A 23,575-nucleotide genomic window follows, 5' to 3' on the forward strand; every position below is an offset into this window, starting at 1 on the left:
CAAGTCGCTTTGATCTGGTTGTTAAACTTTGTGAAGATAAACTTCTTTTATTCAGTAGTTTTAATGATTAGTTTCATAATTAGGATTATGAAAAACTGCCCTTAAAATAAATTATTATTATTATTATTATTAATGTCATAAAAGAATTGTGAGTCACCAAGTGATGTCTGTACCTGCACCTGCCTGTTTCCCTCTGTAAGGTAATTCATGGATTGCTCCCAATAGACTCTCTTTACTTCTAAAGGAGCCAAATTCAATTTCACTTTTCATATAATTGCTGAACTGAGCAACTGACACCTGTTACAAAAAAAGAATAAATTAGCATTTATCAGAAGAATAAAAAAATCCCCAAAAACATTTTTCAGTTTCTTCTTCCTTTGGGTTTGTAGTTTTACTATTTTGATAATAAAACACCACATAGAAATAGAAGCAAACCTAATTGACACTGATTTTGTATTTACACTACAGCTCATTTCATGGACCTTTGTGGGACAATGTTATGCGCAAATTGACTGCCATGTTTATCTACAAATTACACAGTCACTGCACTTTACCATATATCCTGTGAAGTAGTTTGAGACATCTTCCTGTCCTCCCCATGCAAGAATTATTTATTACTTTACAAACTCCTTATGTACAACGCTGTCAGATACTACAGTCATTTTATCACTTCTAATTTGATATTTATCAGTTTCTAAAGATTTATGAGCAAACGTGATTCAGTTAAACAACAATCTATGCAAATGATTAGTACAAGTCCGTTTTTTCATCAACAATTTTTCTTTTTTACATAAAAAGATATATTTGGGGATTTTTTTGTTTGTCTAAGCCCACGATCAGAAAATCCATTCAGGGAAAAAGAAGTGTTCAACTTCTAAGAGCAAATAGAGTAGTTTAACTTTCATTTTGAATGGAATGAATATTGAATATGTTTGGATGCATTCGAGTGTTACTTATTGAAGCAATAAAAGATGGTGAAGAGAATCAGATGCTTGCTTAAAGCTCATACATTACCTGCATTCCTTCTGGACCAATTGTGTCTAAAACACTAACGCTTTCGTACAGGAAGCCAATGAGTTTCTTGAAGTTTATTTCTCCTACATGTTGGGATCCATCTATTATGAACGCCAGGTCCGCTGTTATGTGCCTGCAAGCTAATGAAGAGAGGAAGAATTATCGCTCCTCCACAAATTGACTGATCATTTATGTGAAGCTACAAACAACTGTTCACTACTCTGGAGGCTTAAAATCCATTATGTGACCCTGTGTCTGGAGTAAACCATATAAACACATGGAAGGTAATAAATGGGTTGGATTTGTAGGCAGTATTTTAATCACAAAGTTCTGATGAAGCTCGAGTGGTTTTACAAAGATTATAGAGATCACAACTCTTCCAAGATTTAAGCAGTATTTTCAATCCTAGCCAGCCATTAGTTACCTTACAAGCTATGACTGTGCTTCTCTCTACAAAACCTTTTTGTGTGTGTGCTTAATGTTTGGTGGGAGCTGTACAACACTAGGTGAAGACAGCGTTAACATATAAGACTTTAAGCGGCTGAAATTCAATGCTTTTCTCCCAGCTTTAAACGCGTTGTCTTGTCTATTTGTGACTTCTGTTAAGAACTCTGCTCAGAACTCATCTGCAGCGTTTCAGTGAAGTGATTTACTTATTGGTGTTGACAAGTAAGTGTAACAAAAGAGCTCAAGGGTGTGTGTGTGTGGGGGGGGTGGGGGCGCGGAGGGGGGGGAAGGGGGTTATTTCTTGTCACAAAACCTTGTGTAGCAAATATTATTGTAACTTCCTACATAACGATAAAAATCAGTAATATTTGTTACACCAGGTTTGGAATTGGATGTGGGTGATGCCATTTACTTTGTGAACTGAATTATCCACTAACTTGGTGTAGTTGTGAATATTATTATTATTATTATTTAGGAAAAATAATGACATTGCATATTGACTCTCCCAACATACAGCATCAGTATCCGTGGAGCTAAAATAACCACAATGCCATCTTGTGGTTCATAGAAGGAAAGCCAATCCTAATAGTGAATGAAGTTGCCTGTGGCTCTTGCACATTAATACAAAATGAAATGACAATAATCTTACCCTTTATGGCAGCAGTAATACCACCTGGGTCAAGAGATGACCTGGTTGGAAGAGGCACTGTCAGTAAAAGCAAAGAAAGAAATGATCATCAGGCCGGAGAAATGGCTTCATCAAACTAATCAGTGTGTATCTTACCTGATGCGCTCCCTTGTGCTGAAAATAGCACAATTCTGCCTACACGAACACAGTTGGAAACCCATTTCCACGAAGATTGTGCCTTGTACTTGGGCATTCATTCACTAAACTGTACAAGAAGTACTTGTGTTAAGGAGAAAAACATGGATATCTTCTGATATGTGTTATTGGCTCATACGAATGTTCTAATGATAAAGTAGTAATAATGGCAATTGGCTAAATGGTGAGCGATGAATTTAAGGTTGAGTGCCCACATTTATAAAAACTCTTGTGGGGTGTATATAGAATCAGTAAAGCCTAAACATACCCTAGTGTTGATGTTGGTGACTGGAATAAACTTTATGGAACTTACGTGTAGACTGGAGAATGGAAACACCAGCTCCTTCCATGTCTTCTAGACGTGTATAGATGGTAATTCTGTACTGTGTATCTGGAACTAGAAGTCTAAAACAGTGCCTATCTGTTCCTGCTCTTAACATGTCTTCCTGGGTCTTTCCGTCTATAGTTGCAAATAGAAAATGCTCAATTACAACAGTCAAGATTGATAAAGATCTTTTAGAAATAGAAGAACGTAATAAGTAATAAGTAAGTAATATTACTTATTACTTGGATAAACCAAGTCTGGAATGGGGACAGCTTTTGTAGAAACTGAAACTGGTTAAACCCATGATGGTATTGGCAAGTCATTTGCAGTGCTGATATTCATGATGCAATAGTTTCTTTGCCATAAACCTTGCAACCATGCATTTTACCAATGGGATCGGTGATCAGTGAGGTTACAGTAATGACCTCTTCTGTGCTCTGATTCAACCCTTGTAAACTGCTGCCTAAGTGAGAGCTCTGCTCACTGTTAGCACCAGTTGATGGGATGCCAGTCCAAAGGCAGAAAAAGGAAATACAATAGAAATATCATAAAGAACAGGGAGAAAAATTAAACCCAAGTTCACATTTATCCGTTTTCAGTAACAGGAGTTGGGTCAAATGGCCTGGTTCTGTGCTGTAACATTCCATGTAATTCAGTGTCCGGGGATTGTACCTCGAAGTGATTCCAACACTATCCTGTAGAAAGAGGCATCGGGGTGAACTTTCCATTTCGCGCACAGGGAGGTGATCTGCGTTTGGTAGATGCTAAGCTCAGTTATGTTCAAGTACACTGCAAAACAAAATAGAATTGAGGGGAAAAAAGGCTAACAAGCATCTAGTCTGCAGAACAAGAATTCAACAGTGCTCAGTTTTGTCGGAAAGGGTGAAACATGCTCAATGCACGATGTACAAATCCTTTTTATTTTAAATGTAATTGAGGAATAGGATAAATGTATGCTTTTTTTTCTTGACAGTGCAATAAAAATCTAAATGTTATAATTTGGTAAATCAAACCTAGGTAGGAGAGAGTTAAAGGCAGTATTTTATTTAAATCCTTTGACTAGGACTGCCTTGTCATTTCCTCTTACCTGCCCCTAATTCTGTACTTAATAATAATCCTTGCATTTAATATAGCGCCTCATCATGTTGTTGAGACATCTCAAAGCGCTTCACAAAATATACTGTAAAGTGAATTGACTGTATATTTTGTGGGCGAAACGTAAGCCACACAAACTTACATGTTGAAGCTTTGCCTTCGATAGCACTACTATTGCCAGTTCGGTATAAAGCAAAGACTCTAATGCCGTACTCCAGACCATTCTGTAAATTCAGAATTTCTGCCGAGTCGGCATCCTCTTTGGTTATCAGCTCCATGGCTGGACCTGCAAATAAAAGAAGCCTTTTCATTCTTTTGACTGCACAGCAACAGAATTACTGTAGCACAGAACTAAATAAGGCTTTGGACTTTAGTCATTCACACTGCTTGCTGGAGATGACACTGAATCAGTTTTGAAGTCCACATTTGCTATCACCTGAATCAAGAACAACAACTTGCATCTATACAGCGCCCTTCACGAGGGGTAATGTCCCGGAGTGCTTGACAGTGGTGGAGTCTCAAACCGAGCCAGGGGGGGAGAGAGGTGGGAGGTGACCGTAAGCACGATCAAAAAGGAAGGAATGATCAAAGTGCGCCGCCTTAGGAGGCAATGTTTTTGCTTTGATGGAATGAACACTTTCCCAGAGCAAGTGTGGATGGAGGAATTTACCTTAACAAGCAGCATGGTACTTGATCTCCTCTCCTCCGATATCAAACAGGATTTGTGTCATTTACTCAAACGAGTGTAGCTTTGAGACTGCATCAATGCGCTAAGACGTGAACACCAATGCTAAAAATTTCAAGGACTTGTGTTACAAGAAAAAGGCAACCCTCTGAAGCAGATGAATCCCCTCCACAACGCAAACAAAACCGAATCCATACTTGCCATCAGTCGCCTGGTACATCACAGTGAATCCCATGGGTTGTGGCTTAGGATGGTTCCAGGTGATGTGCAAGTGGTCATACCATTCTTTCGAAATCCGCAGGTTCGTCGGTGGAGAAAATGCCACTGCAGAAGAGAAATTAATGAAACACTGCTCTGATCTGCTGAGGAGCACATTTCCCTGACAGGAGAACAACTCAAAGCGCTTTACAGTAAGAGTACAGTGTATCAGACTGTCAAAATAGTCAAAAATGCAAAGTGATAAATCTTTTCAATGGAAATTCTTAGCGCAGAGAGGAAGGGGACAATGCGGAGGGTCATTGGAAGAGAGCTCCAGAGGCAGGGCAAAATGGCTGAAGGCTTGCCCACTTGAGGTGGCACGGCTGTGAGAGGGAAGGGAAATTGGAGTAGGCAGAGTTAGTAGAACGGTAGTTGGAGTAGTTGGGTTCCAGGAAGTCTCAGAAATAGGGTGGGGCAAGGCTGTGAAGGGATTTAAAAATCAGGACAATTATCTTGAATGTCATCTGCTAGGAGTAGGGAGCCAGTGGAGTCAGGCGAAGTGGGGTTGACGGGCTGGTGGAACCTGATGTGGAGAGGATGTTGTGAGATTGATTTCACTGCTACATATCGGGGCAAGCGAACAATTAAATATCCACTCAAACAATTATACACGGAGTAATGGTGTTAAAATAAGCACGCCAAATTCTGAAAACAGCAAAGCAAGACGCAGCAAATATTGTCGTTGTACGTACAGGTTTTGCCCACTCCAGACACACTGGTTTCATCGCCTGAGGAATAGACTGCCGTGACTGTCACTCTGTACGTGGTGTCAGACTCCAGTGGCTGCAATGTTTTGCTGTTACTCTTGATAGGGATGATCTGGAATATGATAAGACTTTGATTTAACGAAATGCAGCATTTTGCTCCCTTTGAAGAACAATCTACTTAGACAGTCTTCCTTTTCTCAGCATCACGCTATGCCATTGTTAAGTGCTGAGACATGATAAGGCGCTACATCAAATGCAAGGCTCATTGTATCATTATTACCCTCAAAAGCATTCATCAATCCTTCTGCTATCAGGAAAGCATTCAGCTGAAACTATTCCCAGACTGTTCTTGATTGCTAGTATGCATGGCGAAGGGATGCAAATAATTCAGAATATTCATAGAATCATTAGTCAAGGTGACAGATCATGCAAGCCCGTCAAAAAACTGGAGCCAAAGCAACAGAGATAGACAGATTAGTTTTACAAAGAAATGATTTAAAGAGAGTCTGTGTCGGTGGTGACAGGGTAAGCTCTGTCTAGCCTTGTCATTTCAGTGTAGAATCGTCAGACATTTGAACATTGTACTCTCGCATCTCATTTTGGAATGTACACGTTTTGAAAGGAACCTACATTTGCAGAACGTCCCGAATGCGCAAATAAGGAACATAAGGTGTTTAGGAACCCCACAAATGTTACCCTATTATTTCCGCCAACATGAAAATTGGTACACGGAAATCATTTACACGGTGTAATAAAACGTACCATATAGTACATGTGACTTACGGCCTCTTCTGCATGGTCACCTTCAACGGTCACGTATGATATGTTGTAATATTGGACATTTGGGTTTGTGTGTTCCCAGCTGACTTGGAGGGCAGTTGGAGTCTTGCTGTCTATCATAAGGTTTCTCGGTGGATCTCTGGAAACTAGAATGTTGAACAAGATGAACAACCAGCAAATTAAAAGGAATTTCTAAAGATGAATCAAGGTTCCTTTTTTAGAACACATGACGTTTTCTCCACGGGAATTGGTGGAGTTTCCCCTTTAAGATACTGATAAATGTCGGCAGTGTTTAGATCATCCTTTAAATCCGGGGTCTTTTTTATACGGATAGATGTTTTTATATCATACAGTATAGAAATATATTTGTAGATATAGGATGAGAGTTGTGCTATTGATATTCCCAAGAGCTGAACATTTACAGAGCCAGCGTTACCCAAGGGTAATAACTTAATGATGAAAGCAGAATCTGTCACGTTTTGTGCAACGGTTGCATTGCCTGATATACGATAACTCTACATCTTAACTCTAAGATATAGTCACTTACAAGTGTTGTAACGGACAACAATAGCGTCACTTTTAGCGGTATCATTGTAGACTGCAGCGAGCGACACTTGGTAATCAGTGTTCCCTTCCAATTCCTCTAACACGGCTGTGTCCATGTCACCTTTGACATCAAGCTACAAGCAAATAAATTGTAAGGAAAACTAGAACAAAAATGGGTAAAGTAAAAGAAACTGAAAAAGAGTAGAAAAATCTAAACGAAATATAAAATAGTCAGTTCCAGGTACAAGCTAAAAATGCGGTTTTGCTTGTTATATTCTGGGCCAGTCATTTTGAAATCCAGACTGGTATATTTCCTTTGTAGATTTGGCAAACACCATCAAAAATATTGGTATCCCCACCTCCTCATATACAAGTATAGAATATTGTTCAGGTGCAGAGAAGGTTGGCATTGCAAAGGATCTTAGAAATATAGCTAGCCCGTACAGAATATAGATATGATAGCGATGGAACAAATTCAAATGGTAAATATACAAGACAAACAGACCTCCTTCAATGTTCCTCCGCTAAGCGGGATCCATTTTATTTTATAGACAACGACATCGCTGGCAGCATGTTTCCATCTAATTGTTAAATCGTTGCCTGAAAAATCGGTGACCTTCAATTCTGATGGAGGTGGAACCTTCACTAAGGATAAAAAAAAGCACTCAAGGCTATTATCTTCCTTCATGTCAAATTGGCTCCTTTCATCACTCGTCACAGACAATTGTCAAGCAATGGATGTTGCATGTAAAAATACTTACATGTTTCAATGGTGACGGTGACTGGCTCAGACGACCCATTATCGTAAACAGAAAACGTATTTACAATGTACTTTGTGAATGAGGTCAGGTTTATCAGGACCACGTGAGTAGTGTTTCCAGTGACTACAATCTAGAAATTCCAAAACCAAAGGTAAATCCCTAACTGAAAAATTCTACACATACACTTACTGTAACTTAGACACAGATATCCACAGAATAATTATTACTGTTCTTCTGCAGGTTTGATATAGCTCCTTAGCATGTCGTCGCAACATCTCAAAGAGCTTCACAAGATTTACTGTAGAACATAGTGACTGTGTATTTTGTAGCCGGCAGCCAATTTGCCAACAACAGTGTCCCACGAACAGCCATGATGTGAATGATTGATTTTATCTGTAGGATTGTTGGCCATGATGCCAGGAGAAACTCCCTTTTCTTATTGATTAGTGTCTTGGGATCTTTAACGTCCTTTAACAGTAAGGAAAATGGGCAGCCATACTTTGTATTAAATTTGAACATGTTCTTAAGGTTCTACAAAGAGCTACAAACTCATCAAAAATACAAAGGCTTTTGTGCAATTTGAATGTGATGATATCTGAACAGAGAGTAAAGGACATTTCTGAATCCTGAGAATAATTAAGAAATTACCTAAGCAAATTCCAAGTCTTTCACACTTGTGAATTAATGCTGTGACTTGCCAACACAGTGATACATCCCCTCGAGTCCTCGCGTTGCTCAAAACCCAACAGAAAGTCTCACCTCTTTGGGATCATTCCCACTGGTTGTTACATATACAATGCGATGCCCTTTCACTTTCCTTGAAGCAGGCTGCCAGTTAACCTGAGCACTGCTGTGACTGACATCAGTGACATGCAGTTCTGCTGGAGGGTTTAGGGGTACTGCAAGTAGATAAGATAAAATTGTATTTGAAGCAAAATAATCAAACGATCAAGTTCGAACTTACTTATCACAGATATATGAAGACCAAGTCATTTGGCAAAAATGCACGTTTGTTCCATGGCCAACTAGTTGGATCATTTTGAAAAATCAGCATTTCCTAACATTTATTAATCCGCGATTTTACGACTTATTTGATGTAGTATATGGTGTATGGCCAGGATAGAGTGGTAGAGCTCTGTATCCTCATGTATTGTTTCAACTAAACTGAGCTATGCAAGGAGGTACATAAATTTCCAAAGAGAGACACCGGATGAAACCAAAGGTTGTCAGGTCAAGTCACTCCCCACAGAAGCTATCATTGATAATAAGCAGAAATAGGAATGGTTCACCCATCTGTCTCCTCAGTCAGGAATGGAATAGGGAGTGGGGGGTGAGGGTAGGGGGGGGGAGTGAGAAGATACACTTTACGTTAATGAGATTGTTCAATTGCAAAACCCACGCAAGTCAACAAAGCAATTGATCAGACTCACGTGTTGCTTGTTGTGTGGTCACTGGTTCACTTGCATCCTCTCCGTACAATGCATAAACTGTGACAATGTAATCTGCATTTGGAGCTAGTCCTTCAAGTTCAATCTCAGTGAACTGAGCATCGACCTTCACCTGTGAGGAGAATGTCTCCGTTAAGATACCGTGAAACCAACAGTGGTAATCACCACAAATTAAACAGAGACCTAGAACATCCTCCTTTAAAATTCATGAACTTCATCACACGACTGATTGTCAGACATATTGCTCGTCACATTAGAACAGGAAGACTCGACTCAAACTGTCTCCGCTACCATCTCATCTACCGTACGGTGCTGTTTGCCTGCCTCTGGTGTTATTTTATTTAAAAAGTGCAATCAGAACAGTGATAGGAATCTAACGATTTAATCGCATAACAGATCATCAACAACAGCTTGTATCTCTGTAGCATCTTTCACGTAGAGGAACATGTATCAAAGCTCTTCACCGAGAATAAGCTGGGCACTGAGCAGGGAGGGTGGAGGACAGAGGTGGCTGTAGACACAGTGGGGACCCGGTGGCTGAAAGCCCAACAACTTGCATTTATACAGCGCCCCCTCACACAGGCTAGCGTCCCAGAGCGCTTGTCAGTGGCAGAGCACCACGGTGATGGGTGGAGGGAGGGTCACACGTTTTGTAAGTTACCTCTTTTCCCTCATCCGCCTCTGCACCAGAAACTTGTTCGTACAGAACCATGTACTGAGTGGAATCTTCCCTGCGTTCCCACTTGACTCTCATACTGTTGTGTGTGACGTCGAGGATCGTGAGATTGTCGGGAGGTGGGAAAGACACTGAAGTCAAATTGGAAAAATGGGAAAAAATCAAATGAAAACCTTTACAACAAGATATGCAACTTTTGTGAAAAATAAAGTAGTAAACGAATGGAATTGAACTTTAAATGATGTTAAGATGGAAAATCAATCCTTCAAAGGCTATTTAGTCACTGTTCATTTATGCTGGGCTGTATGTCGGAAAGATCGCTGGCTTGATAAAGCGCAATCTTGACACTTCTTACAAATATACAGTACTAGATTACTTATTACCAACAAACATGACTTGTGATTCATTTTGGTATTAAGGCTGCATCTTACTCAGTAATATTTTGCAGCAAATCTGTTGGATTTTTTTGCGCTATTTGTAAGCTTTTAAACATATAAAATCTGTCTGCTTTTCTCACAAAATTGTTTGTTTCATATGATCCGATTTGATAGCTTGCATTTCCCACCCGCTGAAGAAGGCAGTTTGCGCATAAATATAATTACAATTCACTTTTATACAGAGTCTTTCCTGTTGGCAGGACATCTCAAAGTGCCTGAAAATGCCATCTTGCTGAAGGCTAAAGTGCTTTATATCGCTCTCTATTGGACATTTTAGGCTAAAAACATCACACATATAGTTTACTCCAGCCACCGGTTACAGCATTTCTCTTAGAATCTCTGGGATTGTCTCACATTAATGCTGTGTGAAGCTCAGTGCATTTGGAACCTACGTGTGGTTTCGATGCCCCGGAGGCCCTCACCAGCCTTGTCTTCATAAATCGGGAAAACAGCAATTTGGTACTCGGTCAGTGAATGCAAATTGTCCAGAACTACAGAGGAAACCGTTCCATTCACAATCACCTGAAAAACCAAGAAAAAAAATCCAAACCGCAGGCTTATATAACAGATCTAAGACACACGCCAACACGATAGATGTTTGTAGCGGAATTACTCTGATATATACATACTTTTTAAATTCCCCCCCCCCCCCAATTGAGTTTGCTTGGCATTTCCTGTTCTAATACGCATTTCGTAAAGGTTCAGCGTGACATTTATCACATCAAAACCATTTTTTCACCATATTTAATAATTCCCATATCAATCTTAGATCCCTTCAAAATCTCTAATTCGGCTACAAACTATTTCCCACTTGGTTTCTGGTGACCAGCATCATGTCAGGCTCAGTTGCCTACACAAATGAACAGGCAGCTTATATAAGAGCAATAGCTGTATGACGTCCATTGAAAGATACCCTTTATTTTTGATACGTGGTAGTTTGGTAGCTGCCAGTGAATCAATAACTCACACTGTCATTTAATATGAATGTAAAATAATAATAATCCTTGCATTTGCTACAGCGCCTTATCACATCTTTGCGACATCTCAAAGCTCAGCACAGAATATGCTGTAAAGCGAATTGACTGTATATTTTGAGGGCGAAACATATCAAAAGTGGTTTCAGTAACCTGGTTTGTTAATATAAAGATAAGAATGTCATTCGGCATTTTATCCATGAAGTTAATTAATCTGTCTTTGAATTTGATTTCACACTGCAATGAATTAAAAGGGAGAATATTGCACTCAGAGGCTTTTGGTTTTAAAACAATATAACTCTCTACCTCCTCAGGCTTATCCCCTTTGGTTGGATAATACACAACACGGTAAATGTTTGCTTTGTTCGTGCCTCGTGTCCAGCTGACTCTGAAACTCCTTGGAGTTATATCTGACAGAACCAGGTTTGTAGGATTTGGGTGAAAAACACCACCGGTGTCTGCTTTATTGAGTCCACCTGATGACAGAAACAAGACAGGAGTATCTTACATTAAGAAGATTACCGCATTCATTTCAAAAGAGAATTCATTGATGTCTGTTTCTTTGTTGGCAGCAGACATTAATGATAGAGTTGCGTTTAGCATTTTTAGCCCCTATTTTCTCCCCTCTGCCTTTTCAGCTGGACCAGGTCATCAGTGGTTTTAAGTTTCCATCACAATTTAAAGTGCAGGACCTGATTCCACCAGCAGAGGGGATGAAGAATTGAAAAAAAAAACACATGTAATAGAACTTGCCACAAATCTCAAGCGAACTCAAGTGCTGCTAATCACTCGAGGTGTCAAACCGAACTCACGAACGTACAAGCTGTGTTCCCAGATGTGAAAGGAAACCATTTCTCAATGAATGGTTTGTACCTTTAAGCTAATTGTGAACGGTTAAAGCAAGTGAAGTGCTGTAAACTGCCCGGTGGATTTCGAATCCTTACCAATTCAGCTTACATTTCAATTCAAGGGAAATAGAGTGGATTGAGTCAACGCATATTCTGCCCTAATATTAGCAGCAGACTTCATGCGCCTTTCCCCGGTGTTGCTAGATAATGTATAGAACATTGCCGAAAAGACATTAAGAAGTTACCAAAGTATCACACTAGAAAGTGGTCGTTTCTAATCGAGGTTAAGTTGTAATCTTTCAAGAAAGATAGCGAATGTTACATGATTACTTTTCATTTCGACGGCTTTTGCCTTCATCTGTGCACAAAGAATCTTTTTGAGCCTGTCGCTGAGCGAGTCGAGAAACCTGAAGTCGAAGACGTAATGCACGTGGAGTTCGAGTGGATCCGAAGCGATCTGTTTCAATTCTGCTTCATTGGCGTTCTTCACACCTGGAAAAGAAATAAAGACAAGAGCCTCATCAGCTAATATCGAGCAGTGCCTGACAGATTCATCTTGGTTCAAACCTTAATAATCCTTACATTTGATATAGTTCCATATCACGTCGTAGAGACGTGTTAAAGCACTTCACGGAATATACTTTAACTTTAAGTTGACTGCACATTATTATTAAAACCTTGCACTCATCTCAGTGTCCGAGAAGAATTAAACCCTTATTACCATTGGGTAGTTTGATCTTTCTACTCTAATCAAACTTGAATTTGTTCCTGCTCTACCCTCTTTGTGTCCCACTGAACATTACTTTGGAAAGCAGGGGCTCTCACACCTTGACCAATGCCATTGGGTAACCAGAGACTTGAGTGCACTTGAGGGCATCAAGCATTCACATGTTTCCATCACTTCCACCGGGCAACGATTGGTTTCCAGTGGACACTTTGGTCAAAGGTACAGCTGGAACTCAGTGATCTAATCAATCCTTCCAGAATACCCACTGTGGGTATCACAGCACCAAGTAGTTTCTTCTTATCTAAGTATATTCTTTAAGTGTATTCTGACATGTACTGCTGTGTGGAGCAGCTTATAGCAGAGGCCAATGTTAATATTTTATTCGCCGTAATAGATTATATTTAAAGAAATTTATGTTTTATGTATTTAAATAAATTTACGTTTTATATATGTCCTTAAACCCAATCCGACTATGGTATTTGACACTAAATTTGAACTGTTTTTAAAACAATCACGCAACTATTCACTATATTTTAGAGTTAATACTTTCTCCAGGCTAAAGTAGAAGCATATGTTCCACCAATTTATGCTGCAGATTGTTTCTTTCAATGTCTCACATGCTCTGGAAAACATCGAGTAGCTGGTTATATAGCAGCAGTTATCTGAATAAATGACAGCACACAGGTAGAAGCACATAGTCTGAAGTATCACATCAGTGTTCAATTATATGGAATTCAAGGGGCAAAAAATATAACGAGGAAATAGTTATTATTTTCAAATTCCACATACTATCATAATTCAGTCAGCACAGAATTTCTCCAATTCGACTGACGCTGCAAACTTTATTTTATTGTCTCAGTTTAGGTGATTCCAAGCTCGACCAGTAATTCAAAGCAAAATACATACTAAAAGAGGGTGAGAAATAACAAATATTGAAACACTGAAAATGAGCAATTATTATACAGATATTTAGTCATTTGTTTCCTGTCAATCACTGAATGTCAGTCTGAAATCGAGGAGGGATGTGTGGCAGACATTCGGGTCAATGTGACATTATATCCTCGAGAATGAATGCACGTTATTGTGGTGTTGCTGCCGAATGGGTGAATAATGCACGTTTCAGTTTTCCCACTGTGATAGAGTTGCAAAGAGCTATACACACCGATCGCGAAAACTTCCACTCCGGCATTTTTCAGACGTTGAGCTGATGGGTTAACGTTGTCCTGTGATTTCCCATCAGTAAGCAGTATCAGAAACGACGGAGTATCCAATCTAGCACCTGCTAATGGCTTCAGGTTCTTTTCAAAGACGTGATTCAAGGCAAGAGCTAAAGAAATGAACAGAGTCAAAGAATGAATAGACTTGTGGAAAGCATCAGTGGTCGGGTTTCACATTCTCTTTCTCCGGATAACATTTTTTATAAAAATATAGTCAATCCACTTGTATACAGGATATCATATGAAGCGCTTTGAGGCGTCTCAACGACACGATAAGGCGCTATATCAAATGCAAGGATTAGTATTATTCTTATTATTTTCATGAGCAGATAACATTAATTATTAACAAGGTTCGCTCATACGTTCATAAACCTATAAACCACTGTCAGACAAGGTAACAATCCTAACGCGCTGGTCTGGTTCAGATCCTAAAACAAACAAGAACAAAGCTACTCAGGTGTAGACAGAGCTCTTAGTTATGCAATTAAGAGCCATAGCTTTCGGAATCTATACCTGTGTATGAGTTGCCTCCTTTGTAACGAAGATTGCGCACAGCTTCCAGCACTTCATTCTTGGTAGAATAAGCAATCAGGTCCCACTCCGTCCTTGGCTTTCCACTATATTGAGTCAATCCTATAAAAAAGACAGGTAGCCTTCAACAGTTTGTTGCCATTTCCTGCACGTCACACGTTTGTCCATGTCACATTTTCACAAAAAAACGCTGAGAGGTTTGCAATTTGTTGCATTCTTACTTTGTTATTTTTGTAATATAAAATAAAAGCTAAGTTTAAACTATAACCCTGTTGAACCACATTAGACATGTCGCTTATTCAACCCCATTGGCTTTACATTTACAAGACGTAAGACCTTATCTCTAGCCTAGAAGTAAATGGAAAAGGAACTAAAAGGAAAACACTGATAGAGCAGTTTACTAAAATGAGCCCCCAAAAAAGGGATATCGAGCACTTACCTATTCTTATTTCGTTCATAGCAACATTAAAAGGCGTGATCAAATTTATTAAAAACTGCCGCATTAATCGGAAGTTGTGTTGGCCAATACTCCAAGATCCATCAACTAGAAAGATGACATCTGCAGGTCCTGTCGCCTGGCACTTGAATCGGGATTCTGCCAAGTCATAACAGTGATGATTATTTATGATTGTATTCTGCTGCTGTTACTTTACCAGTATCTTTCGCCCACAAAATCTGCAGTCAATTCACTTTACAGTATACCGTAAAGTGAATTGAAGCGCTTTGAGATGTCTCAAAGACGTGATAAGGCCCTATATCAAATGCAAGGATTATTATTATTATCTTAAGAGAGGATAATAATGATAATAATAATAATTCTTGCATTTGATATAGCGCTTTTCACGTTGGGAGGACATCCCAAAGCGCTTCACAGAACACACTGTAAAGTGAATTGACTGTATATTTGTGGGCGAACGCGGCAGCCATTTGCGCACAGCAAAGTCCCAAAAACAGTCATAGATTGAAAATGACCAATTTATTGTTTTGGTTTTTGGAAGGATTATTATTAGGTGTGTGGAGTAAGGAAACTTGCCCAAGGTTTCGCCCTCTGCCTGGAATTGAACTCAGGTCTCTCGCTTGCAAAGCGAGTGCTCTAACCACTGAGCCACAGGACTCCACAAATGGGCTATGTTTTTAGTGATTTTTCATGAGTGGAGGGATGAGGGCTTCAAATTTTACTACCACAATGCACAAATTAATAAGCGTTGAAGTAGAAATGTTCAAAGTAACCAAAGGCTTGGACATTTCTTTCCCAAAGGTACATCAGTGACCTCAGACACAGCCTGACTTGTTCAGGGGCACTCAGGATGGTTTGACATGGAGCATTCTTAGAATTTTCTGGTTTTTTTTTGTAGTGATAAATTGAAGTGGAGAAGGACCCTCTACTCAAACCCAAACCCAAACCAACATAAAATGTGGAACAGCTGCCTCCAGGCTTTACATCTGCAGCTTCAGGAATTTGGGATGAAGTAATCCATATGAAGCCAGGCAAAAGCAAAGTCATTCGGTTGCTTTTCTCTTCTTTTTGTATCACTCTTGTGGCTATAACATGGGATTGTAAACCGCTTTATATAGTGCTTCGGATCGCTTGAGCGGGAAAAAGAGAAAGGAGGGGAAGTATCATTCATGGCCCTTTTAGCTTTTAGTTGATCTTATCCCTCTGTTTCAACAGACGAGTGTGTGAGATCAAACAATATTCCTCTTAAAGGTGCACAAGCGTTCTGAGACTCTACCCCATGTGAAGGACACTATATAAATGCTTGTTGTTGATGTAAGCATTAGGACCACTAATAGGGATGAAGCTGTCGGTAATCCTACACCTAATATACAAACAGCAATCCCATACAGTCACACTCATGCTATACGATCATTCTAAAAGATACATTACACAGACGATCCTTACCTTTGTCTGTGACTTCTACAGCTGAACTTTCTTTGGGCGGCTTTTCTTGAACCATCTTTCTTTTATTTTCAGACAGAAGTTGTGTTGTATTTTTCATTTGGGAAACTCTTCCGCTCTCATTAGCAGGGAGGCTGGTTGCCTGCTTCACTTTACTCTCCTCTGTCTTGTCAAATGATTTTCGTCGTTCCGAACCCTTTCCTGCAGTTAAATCAAAGTAACTTCCTTACAGCAACGTTTATTTTAAGAATATTAATGTAAAAAAAATGCATAACGTAAAATATTAAAATACATAATGTCAAAAAAGTCAAATAATTTATTTGAAAAAATTCCCATTTCACCTACTAAATATACAGTCAATTCACTTTACAGTATATGCCGTGAAGCGCAATGAGACGTCTCAACAACTTGATAAGGCTCTGTATCAAATGCAAGGATTATTATTATGACGCTGAAAATGGGGATGGTTCACAAAGTACATTCAATATGATAATTATACAAGCTTTCATTTTTTCACGCCAAATTATCTTCCCACTTCTCATGAGGGATGTATTTAACATAAATTATACCTCGTTTTGATGGCACGCCATTCAGTGTTCCTGTTTGACCAGGCTCCGTCACATTGCCTGGAGGAATATTGAAATCGGATCGAGTACCGTTCTCACTCGCTGTGATACCAATCTCCCTTTGTTGTTGCTTACGTTGCGAGGCTTTCTTCGAATGCTCTTTTTTTAGGACATTGACTGAAAGGAAAATACATGCCGCTCACTAATAGAAATCTCAACAAGCAAAATCTGCCCAGTAACTCAGTCTGGCTATTACAATAAAGATCTCAGTGGATAGAGAAGGGGAGCTTCGTATAGGCTGGCAAAGTCAACTGCCAAAAGGTTCAATAAAAAAGCAAACCTTCAGTCCATCTTGGACTCCCAGTCAGCTGTTTGAAGCACCTTGATATACTCACCATATATGAAAAGTGCTACGTTAATGTAAATTGTTGAGGGTTCATATTTTAATTAGTATAATATACCTCCATGCCTGGAAAAAGCTATCCCTGAAATATAAGGAACCTAATTTATTTCTAAGCTATAATCAAATGGGCATAAATGGAAATTGACATCACTGTCCATTGTGAAGCTAATTAAACAAAATCTAATTTATTAACGACATGGTTACAATTCTGACAATTAATGGATCTCTGGTTTAAATTATCCTGCACTTACGCATTCAATTTTATAAAGCTCAGCCCATTCTCAATATTTTGTTAGAGGGGTGGTATCATGAGCTCAGTATCTGTTCTTATTCCTCACATTATCTGTTGAATCTATGACAATGTTGCCTGCAGTAAGTCATATCAAACAGATTAAAGGATTTCAGAGGAGATCAAGGATTTTGATCTCAAAAGGATTTTGATTTCAGTAAGGGATCCTTTGAATGGAATCATTTCAAAAGTCATCTCCTGTATTGTAGCAGGAGTTTCAAATGAAACTCTTAAATATTTAATCCGTGTAGCACTGGTCATTCAATTATTGCTTCTACTTTTAAAGGTATGAAACGGAATTAACTCTTCGAGCACCACAGATGAGTTCCCCAATTACTAGCACTAAGTTTTTTTTGTCCTGTAGTAACATTCACTGGGCTGGTTTGAAACACTCCAAGCATTAACCTAGTGGAATCTATGATGTGTCGCAAGTGATTGTAGTGAAGAATCTTTATATTGGTTCTTAACGGTTTGCAAACCGCTTTACCTCTACGTCAGCCGTAATTCATCAGAATTGTTAAAATACTTACTAACGAACTTCCTTTTGGCATAGTGGCTTTCTCTGGTTCCATTCAGTAGTAGAATGTGGAGTGTGTATTCTTGGGTTGGAGTCAGACCTACAACAGTCGCTTTGGCTGTATTTGTCTTCAGGATTATTTCCTGTTCAGTAGCACCTTGTGATTGAAACATTGGTGAGGACAGAATTCAACGTGGAACATTTTCACAAGTCAGTAGCTGTTCAGAATTCTTTTATATTAGTGCAATCCAACATTTTTAAAATAAATGAATAAAGCATCAAAACAATGTTCTGTATGTCTGAATTCTGATATCAGAAGTTGTTTGTAATGGTATCAAAGAATCAGTCAAGTAATGAACTCTTTCATAATATTAAAAAAAGATAATGATATAATAACCTTTGCATTTTGTACAGTGCCTTTCACGTTGGCAGGACATCTCAAAGGGCTTCATAGGATTTACTGTAAAGTGTAGCGACTGTGTATTTTGTAGAAAATGTTGCATATCGGTGAATGTTCTGGATATTGATGAAAATAGGCCTAAATACAATCCTGTAACAAGTAGCCTTCTATTTTTTGATCTGTATTAATGAAATGTGCAGGTAGCTACGGGTGTAAAGACATTCAACCCACAGAATCATGGATGGAACTGAGTCAATGTAAAACCTGCTCATCTCACAACAAACAGAAACAATCGCAATGTTCTGCCACTTTCTTCCATTGATGTTTTGCTGTCTTTTCGCCAGCAGTTCATCTGCACAAACATGTAGCACTGTTTTGGCAACCTGCCTGAAGAGCATTTTTTGAGATATTTGCTTTCGTTTTGGCATGAATCCAAACTCGAAATTCGCAGAAGGGTGTTATTATAACCGACATCATGACTGAAAAATGAAATAGTGACTTCAATCTGTGAGAATTCCAGTAACATACCAATCCGTTCAAAATATTAATTGGGCCACATCTTATATTTTCCACCTTCCCTTAGGGAAACATTACAATATTATTGCTCTAACAAGTACTTGGATGACTTTGTGAAATGATAATTTAAAGATAGAATCAATCTCTGGACTGAGAAATATCATGAACTAAACTGGATGTCTATGATTCATATTCTGTGCCTTTTTACAAGACACGCATTTCTTTCAATGAGACTCTGGGATGAAATTGAACCAAATTCCAAGAGACTTTTCTGTCCAAAGTTTGTTTTGGTTCCAACAAGTAGCAGGTTGGAAACTTCCCCGTCAGCTACAAATGAGGAAGAAATTCCTCCCGAAACACAGCGGCATTAGGAAAGGCAAACATCAAATGTCTTATTTTTAAAAAATCCGGACTAATTGCTGAACTCTCAAACAGGATGGCAAGTGTAGGGACGGGCGTGGAATTGGCTTGAAAATGGAAATAAACCTAAAGTTGCACATATGGAATATTATTTGCATATAGCACATCAAATATATGGCATTTCAATGTTTCTTGCTTGAAATGTCAGCCAAAAGAATGGAAACAGAACTCCCTCCCCCACCATCCCGTTTGTAAGGGCAGATACTATGGACCCACCATCCTTGTTGAAAGCAACATGAAACTATTTGCACCTGCTACCCACATGCTTTCTGTAACTCCATCCCCGAGTCCCTGTGACTCACCTCCTTCCTCCCCACTTTCAAAGCCTGCCTCAAGACCTACTTACCTGTTTAACCACACTTTTGGTTATCCCCCCACCCACACACCCACACACAGCTCGGATGTCCAGCCAGCTTTGTATTCTATTTCTAAACCAGTAAAGAGGTTACTGTCTGGTTTTCCCGTTCCAAACATTCTTTACTATTGTAAGTCTGTGTAGTATGTTTTGCTGGAACATATGATTTCATACGTGACTGAAAGCTTTTTCCGACGTGCTTTCATAAATAACCAGAGTTACCTCCTGTCCTCTCATTACAGTATCTTAAACATCAGGAGGACGTCGCAAGATGCTGGACAGTCAGGGATTTGGACCCGAGCAGAACAAGGATAGATTACTTCACAACTGCAAAAAGAAAAGCTTCCAACACCCACTTACCCGCTGAAGGCTTGACTCGGACTTTATATCCCTGTTTATTTCCATCAGCTTCTTTCCATTTCATTTGCAGCCTGTCTTCAGACAGAACTGTTAACTTCAACTTGCCTGAGAAGCAAAACAAAAGAAAGTTGCAAGAATCTCACTGAAAGAAGTTGTACAAATAATAACGTTACAAAAGATAACTGCAGATAATTTAAATTGGCTTAACAATGAAAGCTTTGGACGTTCCTTAACTTCGAATATTTCTGAAAAAAATCGCAGTGACTTCAAACCCAATTTGAATCTGATTACAAGGGACTTATCTTACTTCACAATCCAGTATAGCTAGAATTTTTTGATACTGAGACTGCTATCTTCAGCAAATCCACATCTCCATGCTTCATGTTGCTCAGCCATTCGATCCAAATGTTATCATCTTCTGCCCTTTCCATCTGCTGTCTAATATCTCAAACATACATTTTCTGAGCACAAACACTGCATTTAAGAATTCAGTGTTTTCAGTGAGATCTGGCAACTTGAGAAGCAAGATAAAAGAAGACCTGACATTTTATGTTGCTGGTATCAAAAATACTTGTGAATTGTTCAGTAAAATCCTCCTGTGAACTAACGGCAACTCATTTAAGTCAAATCAGCTTGCTATTTTCGGCCTATTCCAATGTGGTGGTTCAACAATAAATCAATGGTGATAAAAAAGATTAAAATATTCATATTAGTTTCATTGATCCTTATTACCAGAAGCATGAGTGAAGTTAACATCCCCACATGTTACAGTATAATACAGCACTGTACCTAACAACTACATCTTTATTGTAGCACATCATGATGAATGAGCTCCAAGTTTTGCTAAATGTACCAGCTGTGCTGATACCAGTCCGCTCACTGGGACAATTGCTTTTTCATCAGTGATGGATTTTCCCCCCGCCCTCCCTTAAGAAAAAAACTAATTTGCAACCGCTGGTATTATCTTTGTTGTGGTAAAACAAAGTAGCTACTATTCCAGACAACGGGTTAGAAAAAAGAATTATGGCTACTTACTACTGCCGTAACCCTATCGCTTTAGCATACAGCGACAAATTGCATTTAAAGAATGCGAAGCAAAATATATACAAATTCAACACTAACTTTTCCACGTTATTTAATTTAGACAAAGCATCAGTTACTTTTACCAGCTTGACATCAAAATGGCATTGGTATTCGGTTGGGAGATAATAAATGTTTATCGCGCTGTAATAGGAAATTTGACCTATACTGGGTCAGTCGATCTAAAAAAAAGTGCTTTGTTGTCTGGTTCCTTATTTGAATGAATACTGAATAGCTTGTATAATTAAGTACTGCCGGTATTTACTTTAAAAATCACTTTTATCTCCTATTACAATGCACGTTTTGCATTTCCAATGCTTCTCAATTTTCTTATTTCCTGTGCAGCGGTCATAAAAAATTCAAATTGCAGAATGAAAGTGAATTTTGCAAATGGAAAACTTTCGGGGTCACAAAGAAGGGCTTAGATTTTGCACATAAAACACATTTGTCTTGTGCCTCCCATGAATACAGATATTGTAGAGCTGCTAAATGGCACGGGGCACAAAGCAATATTCCACATAAATTAGACACAATAGAAGTTATTCAAATCCAACAAAACTAAAATTGTTGATATTGAACCGGTGGCCAAGAGGTTCTTTTTAAACCATAAGATCTTAACATTTGGCAACAATAATTTTGCAGCATGCCAAAATACAACTACTTTTTAAACTCATTTGTCTTTGATTTAATGCTTCGTGCTAAAATTGCACACATACATCCAGAATATAATTTTAAATGCATATTATGATTTATCAAGGATCTTAAAGGACAGACTTCAGAGATAAAGTTGGCACTCAAATTTTTTTAAAAAAGTGTTTAACATTTAAATAAATAGTCTTATGATTACAATTGAAGACATTAAGTTTTATTACCTATCAGTTACCATTACCTTTCAAACAATGGGTCAGAAGATTCTGCTGAATTTTACCATTTTATCGACATGTGCTTAGAAACTTTTAAAATAAGTACCTTTTCCTTCCACTTGCCAGATCAGATGAATCACCACTATTACGAAAGCAAGAATGAAGTTCTTTTGTTGCGTCATGATGGTGTCTACAGCGGGGGCTCTTATGAATAAACGAAAGATTCACAAACACAATTAATTCTCAACTCACTGTTCCGCAAAGTGAAACTCAGGTTCAGAACGTGAATGTTCTCCGAGCTACATTTCTTAGCTAATGCACAAAGCGAAGCCTTAAGTTTTTCTCCAGCCCAGACAGGCACAAGCTTCTGAAACTCAGCTCAGTGGGACCGTGTGATCTCTTATCTCTGTGACTCATCTCGGTTTCCCACTAGTTTTATTTCAGACTACCACCAACATTTGCAGTTTTTCTTTTTCCTTCCACCGCAGTAATTGTTTCAATATGTGGACGGAATTCTGTTCCTCTCTTGAGCAGGATTTTCCAGTATTGCATGATAATACGGGAATGAGTTATGATGTTACATTGAACTAATATGTTTTAAGTTGTTGGTGATGAATGACTGTGCTCCATCCATATTTATTGCGTTATTGAACAGAAGTCATTCACAGGAGTAAAGTGTCTTTAAATCAGCTGGTCTCTGATCTTGTTTCAGAGCCTTGAAACTGGCTGAATTATTAAAAGTACATTCGAAAATTATGCAGTCAAAGATTTTATTTATTCCTGGTGATAAAGATCTAGTGGCAGCGTGACTGACTGTTGTATTAATAATAATAATAATCCTTGCTTCTGATATTGCGCCTTATCACATCTTCGAGACATCTCAAAGCGCTTCACAGAATATATTGTGAAGTGTAGTGACTGTGTATTTTGTGGATGAAACATCAAGAAATCACTCAGAAATGCTCTGAGTTCCTCGGGAAAGTATTCACAGTCTATGGCCTGCACACCTGAAACTGTGTGGCAGAGTTTTAAAGTTAAATTCTTCCTTACTATCTGCTAGTGTTCAAACTTCCACTCACATTTGAAGCCAAGAGTCAATTTATCAAGAATTAGAGCTAAGATCACCTGGCTCTGAGCAATTGTCTAATCAGTTACTGTTTCCTAACATCTGAAATATTTTTTCCCTGAATTGGTTACTGGTTTCCAAGTTGTGAATGAGAACTTGTCTCTCCCATTCTTCATAGATTGATATATACAGAACACGGTATTCTCACCATTAAGCCCACAAAATATACCGTCAATTCACTTCACAGTGTATTCGGTGAAGCGCTTTGATAAGGCGCTATATCAAATGCAAGAATTATTATTATTATTATTATTATTATTATGAAAGATGCCTCTGGTAAATAAACCTTTGACAAAACTTTGACAAATGTCACAAATGCACACCCAGCAGCATATATTTTGAATTGTAACACAGGCTGGAACGTGCTTCAAAGAGCTAACACAAATTAACATTTGGAAGGTGTAGATAAATCACTCAAATGTTACAAGTTTTGACATCATTGGAACTGCTTGATGTATTCTGCCTTTGTAATGCTCAGGTG

The 23,575-nt window shown here is 38.7% G+C and overlaps 1 protein-coding gene across 1 annotated transcript in view; it reads right to left on the minus strand.

Moving 5' to 3' along the window:
- The window catches only part of LOC103172764 (collagen alpha-1(XIV) chain), a 39,421-nt gene extending 17,191 nt beyond the window's left edge, over nucleotides 1-22,230 (minus strand). Inside the window, exons 1-26 of the mRNA XM_007885482.2 lie at nucleotides 22,075-22,230; nucleotides 20,026-20,130; nucleotides 17,988-18,131; nucleotides 16,769-16,942; nucleotides 16,203-16,400; nucleotides 14,739-14,894; nucleotides 14,282-14,401; nucleotides 13,714-13,878; nucleotides 12,155-12,316; nucleotides 11,283-11,452; nucleotides 10,395-10,524; nucleotides 9,551-9,696; nucleotides 8,872-9,001; nucleotides 8,201-8,340; nucleotides 7,442-7,571; nucleotides 7,186-7,325; nucleotides 6,682-6,814; nucleotides 6,117-6,280; nucleotides 5,340-5,466; nucleotides 4,591-4,713; nucleotides 3,847-3,990; nucleotides 3,282-3,398; nucleotides 2,598-2,744; nucleotides 2,111-2,167; nucleotides 1,015-1,154; nucleotides 174-297 (exon numbers count right to left, since the gene is read on the minus strand). Coding sequence (XP_007883673.2) covers nucleotides 174-297; nucleotides 1,015-1,154; nucleotides 2,111-2,167; nucleotides 2,598-2,744; nucleotides 3,282-3,398; nucleotides 3,847-3,990; nucleotides 4,591-4,713; nucleotides 5,340-5,466; nucleotides 6,117-6,280; nucleotides 6,682-6,814; nucleotides 7,186-7,325; nucleotides 7,442-7,571; nucleotides 8,201-8,340; nucleotides 8,872-9,001; nucleotides 9,551-9,696; nucleotides 10,395-10,524; nucleotides 11,283-11,452; nucleotides 12,155-12,316; nucleotides 13,714-13,878; nucleotides 14,282-14,401; nucleotides 14,739-14,894; nucleotides 16,203-16,400; nucleotides 16,769-16,942; nucleotides 17,988-18,131; nucleotides 20,026-20,130; nucleotides 22,075-22,150 — 3,562 coding nt within the window. The 5' untranslated portion in view covers nucleotides 22,151-22,230. The remainder of the gene's footprint in view (nucleotides 1-173; nucleotides 298-1,014; nucleotides 1,155-2,110; nucleotides 2,168-2,597; nucleotides 2,745-3,281; nucleotides 3,399-3,846; nucleotides 3,991-4,590; nucleotides 4,714-5,339; nucleotides 5,467-6,116; nucleotides 6,281-6,681; nucleotides 6,815-7,185; nucleotides 7,326-7,441; nucleotides 7,572-8,200; nucleotides 8,341-8,871; nucleotides 9,002-9,550; nucleotides 9,697-10,394; nucleotides 10,525-11,282; nucleotides 11,453-12,154; nucleotides 12,317-13,713; nucleotides 13,879-14,281; nucleotides 14,402-14,738; nucleotides 14,895-16,202; nucleotides 16,401-16,768; nucleotides 16,943-17,987; nucleotides 18,132-20,025; nucleotides 20,131-22,074) is intronic.
- Nucleotides 22,231-23,575: the final 1,345 nt, after the last annotated feature.

This window comes from Callorhinchus milii, unplaced genomic scaffold, assembly GCF_018977255.1.
Source record: "Callorhinchus milii isolate IMCB2004 unplaced genomic scaffold, IMCB_Cmil_1.0 Scaffold18, whole genome shotgun sequence".
In the NCBI taxonomy this organism is placed as follows: domain Eukaryota; kingdom Metazoa; phylum Chordata; class Chondrichthyes; order Chimaeriformes; family Callorhinchidae; genus Callorhinchus; species Callorhinchus milii.